The 14,263-nt window shown below is 38.2% G+C and overlaps 1 protein-coding gene across 1 annotated transcript; it reads left to right on the top strand.

The window, feature by feature from the left end:
* Positions 1-3,959: 3,959 nt before the first annotated feature.
* Positions 3,960-13,980, top strand: LOC121853568. The gene is made up of 5 exons (XM_042347791.1): positions 3,960-4,067; positions 10,213-10,337; positions 10,985-11,381; positions 11,887-12,025; positions 13,157-13,980. The coding sequence occupies exons 2-5, from the start codon at positions 10,231-10,233 to the stop codon at positions 13,300-13,302; spliced, it is 789 nt and encodes a 262-aa protein (XP_042203725.1). The 5' UTR covers positions 3,960-4,067; positions 10,213-10,230; the 3' UTR covers positions 13,303-13,980.
* Positions 13,981-14,263: the final 283 nt, after the last annotated feature.

Below are 14,263 nucleotides of genomic sequence, written 5' to 3'. Positions count from 1 at the left end.
TGCTCCTAGGGATGATGGCTTGACGTAGGACATTCTTAAGGAGCTTACTGCAGAAAGAGAGAGAGAGAGAGACTGGAAGTACTCAGTGTAGGTGGCCATGGTCTGAATGTGGCCAGAAAGCCAATCGGCCATCTGTTCCACGCTAGGAAAACTGTCACGATTTGTCCTCATTTTAAACCAGATACAAAAGACAACTACCACCCCACAATACCTCACCTCCTGACGCAGCAAGATGATGTGAAACTCTCAATTCGTCATCTTCTTAACTGGAAAATTGACTCTCCATATCCTAAACTCCTACAGACACAGCAGCTTAAACTCTCTCTCGTTCTTTGCTGACTTCCAGGATGTATAAAGTCAAATATCTCAGGTGAACTAGACAATCTCACCTGGCTGTCTAAACCCTTTATCCACACACACACACACACACACACACACACACACACACACACACACACACACACAAACACACACAAACACACACACACACACACAAAAGCAACACTATTCAAGGGTGACATAACAAGGATGAGGTTAAAGAGAGTCAGCAAGAGTGAAAAAGGTGAGGAGCCTTTGTTGTGTGCACGTAGACCCTGGCGTGAGAGAGGGAGGGAGAATGAGAGAGAGAGGGAGAGATAGAGGGAAGGGCAGTTGAGAAGAGAGAGAGAAAGAGACAGAGACAGAGAGAGAGTGAGAGATATAGAAAGAGGAGTTGAAGAGAGATTGGAGGAAGGGGAGGGCCGGAGAAACATGAATAAACTAGGAGACAGAAGAGAGAGAACGAAAGAAAGCCAGAGAATGGGAGATAGAGGAAGGAAGAAAGCCATAGAAAGAAAGAGAGACAGAGAGAGAGAGGATGAGAAACAAGAGAGAAAATATGACACCTATTTTAACACACAATAAGACCCGGGATCGGCCTTAAGGACGAAGTTGAGTGGTTTAATAAGACTCAGTTTTAATAAGACTTGGTTTAATAAGACTTGGTTTAATAAGACTTGGTTTAATAAGACTTGGTTTAATGAGACTTAGTTTAATGAGACTTGGTTTAATGAGACTTGGTTTAATGAGAGTTGGTTTAATGAGACTTGGTTTAATAAGACTTGGTTTAATGAGACTTGGTTTAATGAGACTTGGTTTAATGAGACTTGGTTTAATAGGACTTGGTTTAATGAGACTTGGTTTAATGAGAGTTCGTTTAATGAGACTTGGTTTAATAAGACATGTTTTAATAAGACTTGGTTTAATGAGACTTGGTTTAGTAAGACTTGGTTTAATAAGACTTGGTTTAATAAGACTTGGTTTAATGAGACTTGGTTTAATGAGACTTGGTTTAATTGGACTTGGTTTAATGAGACTTGGTTTAATGATCCTTGGTTTAATGAGAGTTGGTTTAATGAGACTTGGTTTAGTAAGACTTGGTTTAATAAGGACTCGGTTTAATAAGACTCGGTTTAATAAGACTTGGTTTAATAAGACTTGGTTCAATAAGACTTGGTTTAATAAGACTTGGTTTAATAAGACTTGGTTTAATAAGACTCGGTTTAACACACATGAATGACGTACTGCTCCCTCCCAACAGAAGTAAATATACGTGTTTATCTTTTTTATTTTTACACCAAAGGAATTATATCACTTAAGGTTTATATGTTTGTTGATAAAGGAAATAATTTGGCGGGTTTATGGCGACTGTAAATAAACGTTGATTACGAAGTGATAACGAAGCTATTTTTATTTTATTTTTTTTTTCAGGAGGAAGGAATTATAAGTGAGTTTATTATTATTATTATTATTATTATTATTATTATTATTATTATTATTATTATTGTTATTTATTATTATTATTATTATTATTATTATTATTATTATTATTATTATTATTATTATTGTTGGGTGTTTTTGTTATCTTTCTTTGTTCTTTGTAGTTTAGAGATTACAAGGAGGTGAGTTAAGGAAGGTAATTTTTTGTGCTAAATAAATTTTCATGACCTAACCTCGATCTAGCCACAACCTAGCCATAATCTAGTCACAACCTAGCCATAATCTAGCAACGACTTCGCCTCTACCTAGCCTTTACCTAACGTCTACCCACCTCCTAACCACCACCTATCTACCACCACCTACCCATCACCACCTACCACCACCTACCCACCATCACCACCTACCACCACCACCACCTACTCACCTCCTAACCACCACCCACCCAATATCTATCCTCTACCACCACCTACTCACCTCCTAACCACCACCCACCCACCATCTATCCTCTACCTAGCCACTGACTTAGATCCCTGAGAGGCGCCACCAAGCCCTCCACCCTAGCTGTTACTGACCCACTAAGCCGAGACTCAACTAAGCTGTTATTTCTAGTCTTTGAACAGTCTTAGAATTCACTCATTGATTTGCATCTTTAACCATTGAGCCTTATTATCTATCCTGGTAGTCCTGGTAGTCTTATCTATCCTGGTAGTGTTGTCTATCCTGGTAGCTTTATCTATCCTGGTAGCCTCACAACCTATTCTGGCAGCCTTATAACCTATCCTGGTAGCCTCACAACCTATCCTGGCAGCCTCGTAACCTATCCTGGCAGTCCTTATAACTTATCCTGGTAGCCTCACAACCTATCTTGGCAGCCTTATATCCTATTCTGTCAGCCTCGTAACCTATCGTGGCAGCCTTATAACCTATCCTGGTAGCCTCACAACCTATCCTGGCAGCCTTATATCCTATTCTGTCAGCCTCGTAACCTATCGTGGCAGCCTTATAACCTATCCTGGTAGCCTCACAACCTATCCTGCCAGCTTCGCAACTTATCTAAACACCTGGTAAATATCACTACTGTCACTAAGCTTCACTATTCCTGGAAATAGTGATAAGATATAAGATTTTTCAGTTGTTTTTGTTATGTGTGTGTGTGTGTGTGTGTGAAGGGGGAACACCACACACACACACACACGTGGACTTTTTTTTAGCCTTGGTTATAGATGTTGTGGTAATGTAGTTTGTGTTGTTGATATGGAAGCTAACTAGTGTTTAACCTTTTGTGGACGATGTTTTAACCCTTGAGGACTAAATTTTAAACCCTTTGAAGACGATGTTTTAACCCTTTGAGGACGATGTTTTAACCCTTGAGGACTATATTTTAAACCCTTTGAAGACGATGTTTTAACCCTTTGAGGACTATATTTTTAACCCTTTGAAGACGATGTTTTAACCCTTTGAAGACGATGTTTTAACCCTTTGATGACGATGTTTTAACCCTTGAGGACTATATTTTTAACCCTTTGAAGACGATGTTTTAACCCTTTGAAGACGATGTTTTAACCCTTGAGGACTATTTTTAACCCTTTGAAGACGATGTTTTAACCCTTTGATGACTATATTTTTAACCCTTTGACGACGATGTTTTAACCCTTTGAGGAAGATATTTTTAACCCCTTGTGGACGATGGCTTAACCCTACGATGTGCTAACCCTTTGAAGACGATGGTTTAGAACATAGCCATTGAATACTAACTTAAACTACTCTACAATCTTTGGGTGTGTACGCACTTCTCTCAATAACAATAACATTCATCTTTCAATAACAATAACACGCCTCTCTCAGAACAATAACACTCCTCTCTCAGAACAATAACACGCCTCTCTCAGAACAATAATATTTAAAATCCTCATCAACAATAAGATAAATTTCCCAAGCTAATAACATTCATTTTTGCCTGAAATATCCCGGGCATATTACGGGGTGACGACACTTATGACAAAAAAAAACATCACGTACTTCCTACAACACGGTCTTATACACTTAATATACTATATAACTCAACCTGTGGATATAGTGTAGTGTTTCTTGATAGCTCCAGGTAAGCTTATCACCTCAACCAGAGTCTCTTATCGCTCTCTGCTGCGAATGAGAGTTTATGTTATCTGTTGGTAGCGATAAGAAACCCCTGGCCGGTGTTACAGCTTACCAGGAGTTAGTCAGCCAAGTGATTTTACACCGTTTGGGTCGGTTATACTCCGATCCCTCCCTCACCACACCTGACTCTCTATCCCACCTTCTCACCTATTGTAAGTTATTTTCTCTAATTTTTATGAGAATTATGAGTCAGAACTGTTATATTAGTTCTTATTTGTGTTCTTTCAGTAATTGTAAAGTTTAAGACGTTATTTCCTACGAGTAAATGACTTATTTGTTTTCATGATTCAATAGTTTCTAAGTTTTGTAATTCATCTTCCGTGTTGAGGTAATTTGTGGTTTATTTTTAACATCAAAGCCATGTGTTACCTGTGTCATAATGTTATTTTTTATCGTGAAATTATTGACTTGTTTGAGATGGGTTTTGTAGTGATGATTGTCCTCTAAGATTCATATGTTTGTTTTGGTTGTATTTTGCATATTTACGAAACTACATAAGTGACATAAGGCTTTTAGTAATTGATCCCATAACACAACTTTTCTTTTGTACCTCAAGAGTTGTGTAGTTATGACATTTCTGGGGGGTTTTAGATTGAGTTATGTTAGTGAAAGGGATTATTTTTATATTTTATTTATTTTTTGTAAAGTTAGTAAATATATGAGTTAATTAATAGATTGGGAGTATATTATAGTGGTTAGTGGCTCGTTATTGGGTGTTTGGAAATTTTTTTGATATTACGTAAATTATTTTGTATTTATGTAAGTTATGTGAGAAGTATAAGTGGGTCATATAGGCATGACTGTCTGGTAGAGAGAGAGAGAGAGAGAGGACTTTACTCGACCTAACCTAACACTAACACCTGCCTTACCTAACACCTGCCTTACCTAACACCTGCCTTACCTAACACCTGCCTTACCTAACACCTGCCTTACCTAACACCTGCCTTACCTAACACCTGCCTTACCTAACACCTGCCTTACCTAACACCTGCCTTACCTACCCTAACTCCACCAGGTAGCATTAGGGTGATTAAACTTCAGGTGTTTAAAGTGGATCCCTCGCTCTAACTCATCAGTCAGGTGTTAAGTGTGAGGTGTAAGCACAGGTATGACGCAAGGCTGCAGGTGTTGGCGAGATATAAAGGTAAACAGAGAATTTCCTGACAGTTTTCCTTACATCTATTTTTTTTAATCTGTTAGAACCTTCTCATGTCGGTAAAAATCTCTCCTCTTGACTTAATAATTTATCTTACGTTTTACATATTAATTCCCCTTTCTATATTACACTTGAGTTAAACACTATCATCTCATCCTGTAAAGTTACGAGCTGTATAATTTAAGGTGGTGATAATATTATATACCTGCCTCTGGTGGTGATATATTAACACATGTGGTATATGAGACACACCTTCCTCGCCACTATATCTGCCACTTGTTAACATCACAGTGTAGAGCAGCGCCATAACTTACCTTAATGCCTGCGTATCTTTATGATTCAAGTGTCGCTCTTGCGTTGGAGGGGATTTGTTCAGTCTCACCACCCGTTGAGATACAGCCCTGGAGGGGTAGGGGGAAGTAGGGGTGAAGGGAGATGGTAGGGGGTTGTGCTAAGGGGAGTTGGTAGGGAGTGGGTCTAGGGGAGAGTCGGTAGATGGTGTAGTGAGGGGGGGGGGTGGTGCTAGGGGAAATCGGCAAAGGGGAGAGAGAAGAGGATGAAGGGGAGGTTAGTTATGGGGTGTTTGGGGGTCTAAAGGGTGAAAATAAGGTAAGGGAAAGGGGAAACTTAGAGGAAGGAAGAAGGAAATGATATATTGTGTTGTGGAAAATTATCTTAGTGAGTAGCAAAACACTAAACACCAATATAATCAAGTCAGCAGTACACTAGACTGTTGACGAGTTACACAACCACACACCTATAAATTAGTATTAGTTATCATATAAACATTATTTTTCTTCACCATTTAAATAACTGTGGATTATTACCTCACGTTTCATTATAGAATTAAACGTCCTGTTAATTAAGTAGTGTCGTTAACAGATATTTCAATTATTATTATTATGGAGTATTTTTATTTAATGCTCTAGTGTAAAGGAACTATTTATTTAACTAGTTATTGCTGGACAAATTGTGTGTATAAGTGATAGTAGTTTGTTTTAGTGGACACAATTAATAGGTGTTGCTAGGTTGTTAATAGGAGGAATAGCAGTTATGACACAAATTCCAAGAGGGGAAGTATTTAAACTTATGACGTTATATAGCAACCTCTTAGGCCTTTATGGCAACCTGGGGCTTTATGGCAACCTGGGGCTTTATGGCAACCTTTTAGTGTTATATGGCAACCTAAGGCCCTATGTCAACCTAGGGCTTTATCACAAATTTTTAGTGTTATATGGCAACCTACCACCACACAAAAATCAGCAACGAGTTACATTCAAAGTTAACCAAACATTTTTTTTTGTTCCAGTTATTACAATCGTTAATGGTGTGGCGTCATTTTAATAAACGTGAAGGATATGCTAACATTTTTTTTTCCTTCCTTGAATGTCAGAGGTTAACAGAGGTGGGGAGTTGATTATGTTGGTTTATGTAGTCATTTGTTTAGCAGGTCGAGTATAACTGATGTCTTTTACGATGAAGGGGATGTGGTTTGGGGTGTGGTGTGGGGTGTGGTTGGGGTGTGGTGTGGTGAGGGATGTGGTTTGTGGTGTGGTGTGGGGTGTGGTTGGGGTGTGGTGTGGTGAGGGTTGTGGTGTGGTGTGGGGTGTGGTGTGGTGTGGGGTGTGGTTTGGGGTGTGGTGATGTGGTAGAGGGTGTGGTTGGGGTGTGGGGATGTGGTAGAGGGGTGTGGTTGGGGTGTGGGGATGTGGTAGAGCGGATGTGATGGACGAGGTGGGTAGGGAAAGAAGGTTTATTAATGACTCTATTAGTCAGATATAAATCACAATAAAGAGACGGGTTGGTGATATATATTGACGGTAATGTTATAATTTGTGATGGAAATTGGAGATTGATTTAGTGAACGATACTGGACACTCGACCTTAACCTAACCTAACCTAACCTAACCTAACCTAACCTTAACCTAACCTAACCTAACCTAACCTAACCTAACCTAACCTTAACCTAACCTCTCACTTGGTTACCTCACTCTCCCTCATCACCTACTAAGCACAAAGTCGTTTAATACTAAGTGATCACACCTTGGGCAAGAAGCTAAAGAATAGATGTAGTGTTAGCGAGGAGGAAACGCTCATCATGGAGTGTTCTCGTAGATGGCTGAGCATTTCACAATAACCTAGGTATTGTTTTAGTGGCCTTGAGAGATAAAGGTTTTTGTTTGTAGATAAATAATCACTTGGGGGTATAAACTCATACTGGTGCTATTAGTGAAACATATCCAGATACAGTCAATAACAGGTGATTTAGCAGTGTAATTTATCCATGTTGCTTTGTATTTCTGTACCTGATGACTGTACTATGACTCTTGACAATACTCATCAACACAGTGAGCATGACGAAGCATACATCAGCATATATTACTAATATTACACAATATTCAGGGAGCCATTATTACCCTCAGAATCTTACTTGACCAAAATAAACCACAGATCAATTTTTATACCTGTCAGGTGTTTAGTAATTAGGGACAGGTAAGCCCAGTCATCATTAACTATTCGACTGAAGGCATACTAATGCTAACCTAACCTAACCTAACCTAACCTAACCTAACCTAACCTAAGGTGACAACGTTAAAAAAAATTAAATATATAAAAAACGATGCAATTAATCCGTCAATAATTATTAGTGATTAGATATTATTGACAATTAGGAAGATATAACTTGACCTTATTGATGATACGTCGACTGGGATGTAATTACCACAATCAATCAATCAAGTAATCAGGTTAATGGTGATTGTTCTTCGTGGAAATAAAAAAAAATAACATACTGGTTGAAGGTTAATTTGTTTGTTCTTTTTCATTATTTTTTTGTTATTTTGAGGGACAAGGAATTTTCTTTTTTTTATGAATATCAACTACATTTTCTGGTGTGTGTGTGTGTGTGTGTGTGTGTGTGTGTGTGTGTGTGTGTGTAAGTAAACACAATACAAACGTAAATATAAATAGTAAAATATACAATAATAAATAAATAAATAAAATAAAACATTGAAAAATATGATTTAAATGTCTCGTAAATTACCATGAAATCACCTGAATTTACCTGTGTTATCGTGAGTGTAGTGATGAAACAGGTGACCTTGAGTGGTGATAATTCTCATGATTACCTCACCAGTTAGACCAATACTTATCTAATGGTTCCGTACCTGCATCTTCAATCACCTATTACACCTGAGTTAACTTGAGATGTGACGATTATTCTGTTTATTTTTGTTGTGAATTTTATTTATTTTATGTCGTAGATAAATATTTGTTTTTTCTTAGGTCTACCTGAAGATTATTCCCAACCCCCCCTCGAGGATTTTTTCCGTAAAATTTAATACTCTAATACTAACCTAACCTAACCTAACCTAACCTAACCTCACTATATCACCTATCTCGATTTTATTTGTCACTATCACTTTCACTGTTATCATTGTTGTCACTCCATCATCATTACTTATCACTGTAGACTCACTAACTCCAGATATCGCTGTTGTTGTTGTTGTAATAGTGTTGTTACTGGTCATCAAACAACAAAGGTCTTTAAGCTCTTAATAACATTTTGGTAATTACATTATTCCATCAACAATTAAAAAAAAGAGAGATGAAAAAAAACTCTTTATTCTGATGTCACAAAGCTGTCAGCCCCTTTTATTAGTAGCATCAGCCTTACCAACTATACCCTAAGGTGACACTTCCTCTCCATGGTTTACTAGTTGTGCTTGAGGCTATGACAATGGGTCTTATTGATGGAGGTTATTCAGTATTTACAACAAAGTGACCTAGAGCTTTATAATCGACTTTAGCAGCTTGTTTTACCCATAGCTTGTCCAGTAGTGTTCTTGTAGTTGGTAATGTTCTGAGTTCCGATCAACATTCTTCGACACTCTCTTACGTGGTTCGTCAATGTCATGTTCTTTGTCGTGTTCTTTGTCGTGTTCTTTGTCGTGTTCTTTGTCGTGTTCTTTGTCGTGTTCTGAGTCGTGTTCTTTGTCGTGTTCTTTGTCATGTTCTTTATCGTGTTCTTTATCGTGTTCTGCATCGTCTATACTCAAGGTGTAGTGAGACAGTTTATATTATTGATCCATAAGAGACGAATTTTTTGGCACTATTCCATAATATATCTAAGTATATAATAACTTAGTATGATATAACGAAATACCTAACTTATTCGTAACTGTTAGACCATAATATACATCCTTGTAGTAGCTAGCGGTGGTTGTACTATGTTTAAAGATAGAGATAACTTAGCTGTTTATTTTGGCACGACTCTCAGGCGGTGTTTGGCTAACTAGACATTTCCTCGTCAACAAATGCTACTGGGAGTGTTTGTGTTGTTTGCCACTACTGTGTGTTAAAACCTACCGGGGGGAAGTATTTATGGGTATTAGTTTTCTTATAAGATAAACAGGAGGATAAGTATAAGTGTAGTTACTCATTTCATAAATAAAATTAGAAAAAAAATTACCAGTTTAGAAATAATGTAAAAATGGGTTTCATGAGCCTGGGGACTAGGAGGCACTGTACTCAACCACCTTCATTTCCCCAACTGTAAAGCAAGGTACTGTACCCATTTACATCTGGGTAGACTAATGGTGGTACCCTTAGAGCGAACCAGGTTACCTTTAGGGCAAGAGACGAGTAATGTAACCACTTAAACCACCGCATCCTTATTCCCATACCAAACAATGACTTTTAGCCAATTGGACAGTTGTGATTAAAAAGACGATCGTATAAACTAAAATTAATCAGTTTCGGGTGATTAAGTCCCATTCTGTGTTGTGTCTCTAGAAGATATGGAATTGTTTACCTAAATATACTTAAGATAACTAATTATTTACTATATATTTGTTAATTATCTTACCTGTTGTTGTAAAGTTGTTTTGTATGTATGAGTGTAGACATGTGGTTAGTGACGTCATACATAAACAAAACTGTAAACACGTGTCTTATAACATGGCTCTGACGAGATTACAAACAACTCAGTCATTTACAGTATATCACAATAAAGTGTTCCAATATACCAATATGTATAAGGAATCAACATAGTATATCAAAATAGAATACCATATGGTTATATCCTTATAGTATGGTGTAGGTAATAGCTCTATTGTATAAGATATGATTGTATGGTATAGCACACGGCAGAAGAAGCGATGCCGCGATACAGAGGAGTACTGCAAGTTGACGATGCCAGTCCTGATGACCCTCTTATTCATCTGTTCGACTACAGCTCAACAGACGAGCACAACGGCACCTCCAAGTGAGTGAGGAGGGGGTGATGTGCGTGTGTGTGTGTGTGTGTGTGTGTGTGTGTGTGTGTGTGTGTGTGTGTGTGTGTGTGTGTGTGTGTGTGTGTGTGTGTGTGTCCAATAAGACGAGTGGGGATAGGAGGAGAGGGGAGAAGTGTGTCAGTTATTTAAAGTACTTTCAACTATTGTACTTCTCGCAAGAAAGTATGTAGGGAGAGTAATTTAAGTGTGTCAGGTGTAAGGAATGTGACTTGAGTGTATCTGGGTGTAGGTGTGAATAAGGCTGTGTAGGTATATGTGTCAGGATGTGAGAGAGTGTGTTGGGAGAGGGGTGAACATAGATTCGATCACTCTTAACAGAATCTTCGAGTGTGTGTGTGTGTGAGGGAGGTGAAGAGAGTGAGCATGAGGGAGAGAGAGGGTGTAGAGTGAAGGAAGGTGTGTGTGTGTGTGTGTGTGTGTGTGTGTGTGTGTGTGTGTGTGTGTCCACAATCCCATACATGCAATAAAACTCCACAGTCATTAATTCTATCATCAGTTGTCTGCATTTACTTAACTTATTTCCTGATTTCATTCACTTATTTCCCTTATTTCATCTCTTCCTACATTTATTCACTTTTCACTCTTCCCTTTCCTCCATTCGCTATTACCCCTTCAGATCCAGCTACAGGAAACAGTTAGTAGCTGTAGACTCCTGTATCTTCCTCCGTCGTCGTAACCTGGCGAAGATTAAGACTAAGGAGACGAAGAGAACGAAAGGCGAGAATAGAACACCATCAGAGAGCGAGACCAAAGCGAAACCCCAAGAAAACGATGGAAATGAAGATGAAACTAAAAAACAAGGAAAGGAGAAGAAAAAACACGAAGAAGAAGTAATAAACGAGGGAGATAAAACGACGAAGGAGAATACAGAAATAATTGATAAAGATGAAGAGGCAGAGACAACTAATGCCTCTTTTTTTACACTTGAGGAAGGACGAGAGTTTGAAGGCTATATTCTCAAGTGTCCAAACGGCCCCTTTGACTATGCTCTTAAGTTATGGGATGATGGAAGGGTAAGTGGAGTTACTTGGGTTTATATATAGTAATTTAATCTTGATCAGTCCTTTATTTCCTTATCTCTCTATACTCATCTTCCTCTTCTTATCTTTCTCTTCCACCTTTCATTCATTTTCTCCTTCACCCTTTGAACTCTTCCTCTCTCTCTCTCTCTCTTTCCTTTGATGTGTGACGGGGCAAGATAATACTATCCCCCTTCCCTTCCACTTGTTAAATACATCACCTTTGCTTTTCTTCCTTACGTCTCGTGTTTCATTCAGTAGCTCCTCTCTCTCTCTTACTCTCTTCATTCTCCCTCTTTCATCTTTCTTATTTCTCGTATATTTTTATGTTTTATTTACCATTTATTAGTTTTTTTTTCTAGTTTTTTCTTTAAATTCTCTTACCCATCTGAACACCCCAGCTCTTAATTCACATATATCTGCCTTATAGTCTATTGTAGTCTTTCAGTTCATATTAAATATCTATTGGGTGTGTCGTGTTGCCTTTCGACTCCCCCAGGCGGCGCCACGGGATGACAGTTACCCAAGAGAGGAAGAGGAAGTGGCTGGTCTAGTGATCGACAGGAATGGTGACTATCTGACGGTCGCTTGCGGCACCAACATTGCTTATGCTACTAGGAAGAGTTTTTTGACGGCTGGTGAGAAGGGCTATTGTCTTGTACTGATTATTTGGTGTTGTTGTTGTTCGTTTATTATGATTGTTGTTGTTTTTGTTCTTCTTGTTCTTGTTCTTGTTCTTGTTCTTGTTCTTCTTCTTATTATTATTATTATTATTATTATTATTATTATTATTATTATTATTATTATTATTATTATTATTATTATTATTATTATTATTATTATTATTATTACACACACACACACACACACACACAGTGGAAACCAAACTTCGGGACGATCGATTAAGTTAGTCATCTCATCCCGACCTTCAATTACAGTTTGAAGGTTAAAGTTTATATCCCGGCGCTGGGAGATAGATACTGAGGGTGCAGGAGGTAGTGCTAGAGACCCATTAGCGCTGGGAGATAGATACTGAGGGTGCAGGAGGTAGTTCTAGAGACCCATTAGAGCAGTGCCAAATTATCTCTATATAGTTATTGGAAATATTGACTCGGTATACCTGTAGACAACCTGTAGCCAACCTGTAGCCAACCTGTAGCCAACCTGTAGCCAACCTGTAGACACGAACCAAAAGTTGTTCTCTAAATGTGTTCTGGAGGAAAGCTCTTCGTTTAGAACTTTACAGCATGGATTTAGAACTGTAAGAACACATGACAGGTTCTTCTATAGTTCTTGTCGAGTTATATCTCAAAGGTCAACAGTTTGGAGGTATTTTTAATTATTTTGTTGTCTTTAGTGACCAGTGACCTGATATGGACTTTGAGGAATGGTTAAGGTATTGACGATTTCTTTGTTTACTTTGTGAATTGACGTAGATAATTTTTATTTCTAGCATGTCCTTCATATTCCTTATACCTTCCCTCCTTCCTTATGCTTTCCCACCTTCCTTCCTTATACTTTCCCTCCCTCCTTCCTTATACTTTCCCTCCCTCCTTCCTTATACTTTCCCTCCCTCCTTCCTTATACTTTCCCTCCCTCCTTCCTTATACTTTCCCTCCCTCCTTCCTTATACTTTCCCTCCCTCCTTCCTTATATCTTCCTCCCGGCACTAACTCACCTATCCCCTCTTCCCTCACCCACCAGTTTCCTCCCTAATTCTCTTCTCTCCCTCACCCTCACTTATCTCTCCTGTGACCCAACCCCGTCAGGTGTGGACCCAGATGACCTGTCGCTGCCCTTTGGTCGCCTGCAGGTGACGCTGACGAGGGCTACGACACGCCCCGAGGAGGTGCCCGCCGCTGCTTGGGTTGCCACGCCCACCCAGATCACCGTCCCCCCCTATGATATATACTGATACACCTTAACCGTGTTCCCTCTCCCCACACACACACACCTCCCCAACTCGGAAATATCATGAGTTTTACGTATGGGTTATGCTGAAGGTATTGTTATTATGGTAATTAACGAGGGAAAACAATGATGTGTATAGGTGTAATCAACTAACATCAATGACAACTACATGTGATTTTATGTCTATTTATAAATATTAACTACAACACTGCAGCTATGATTATGATGTTAATATAAACTGTATTTACCGGCACTAATGTTTATATACAGGTCCAATATGGTATGTGTTTGTTTACATAGAATATAACAAAAATACTATCTGTACTTGGGGTGATCGATGAATTCCAGAATGAACACTACGACTCCTGTTGTCTCGGTAGGGTTGTCAAAATCCTTCGTCCATTGTGTCATATTATTTCAACACAAAGCTGTATAGATACTTTTTTGGAGTTATGTTATTTAATATTATGGTTAATGCTAAGGTTTATTGCTTCTGTATATTTGGCAACACTTGTATATACACCCTTATGAATACATTGTAAGTGCAAGTAAATTCAAGTGTATGGTTTCAAGTGTATGGTTTCAAGTGTATGGTTGATATTGTTGTATGTTAAATTTCACACTGATAAATTTAACACCTGATATAATAAAAGTTTAAATACAATAAATATATTTCATGGCCTCTTATGATGTTTATAAGCCCGTCAGACAAATATATTTAATTCACTAATATACTAAGTTAATTAAATATATTTCTCTATCAAAAACTTTAAAAAAATGTCTATGAATATCTGGAGGGTTTTTTCTTAAAGGAGGAAATTGAAATAGACAATATACCGGATATATTTCGTCTTATATGTGATATACTTTTTGGGATATGTTTAGTGTTATATACAAGCTTAGTTATTATGATCCTTGTAAGTTCGTGTCCGTGATAGTATGGTACATGTCCTTAGTGAGTCATG

This window comes from Homarus americanus, unplaced genomic scaffold (genome assembly GCF_018991925.1).
Source record: "Homarus americanus isolate GMGI-L3 unplaced genomic scaffold, GMGI_Hamer_2.0 scaffold4896, whole genome shotgun sequence".
NCBI lineage: Eukaryota > Metazoa > Arthropoda > Malacostraca > Decapoda > Nephropidae > Homarus > Homarus americanus.
The sequence above is the reverse complement of the archived record's forward strand: the minus strand, read 5'-3'. Positions and strand labels throughout refer to the sequence as shown.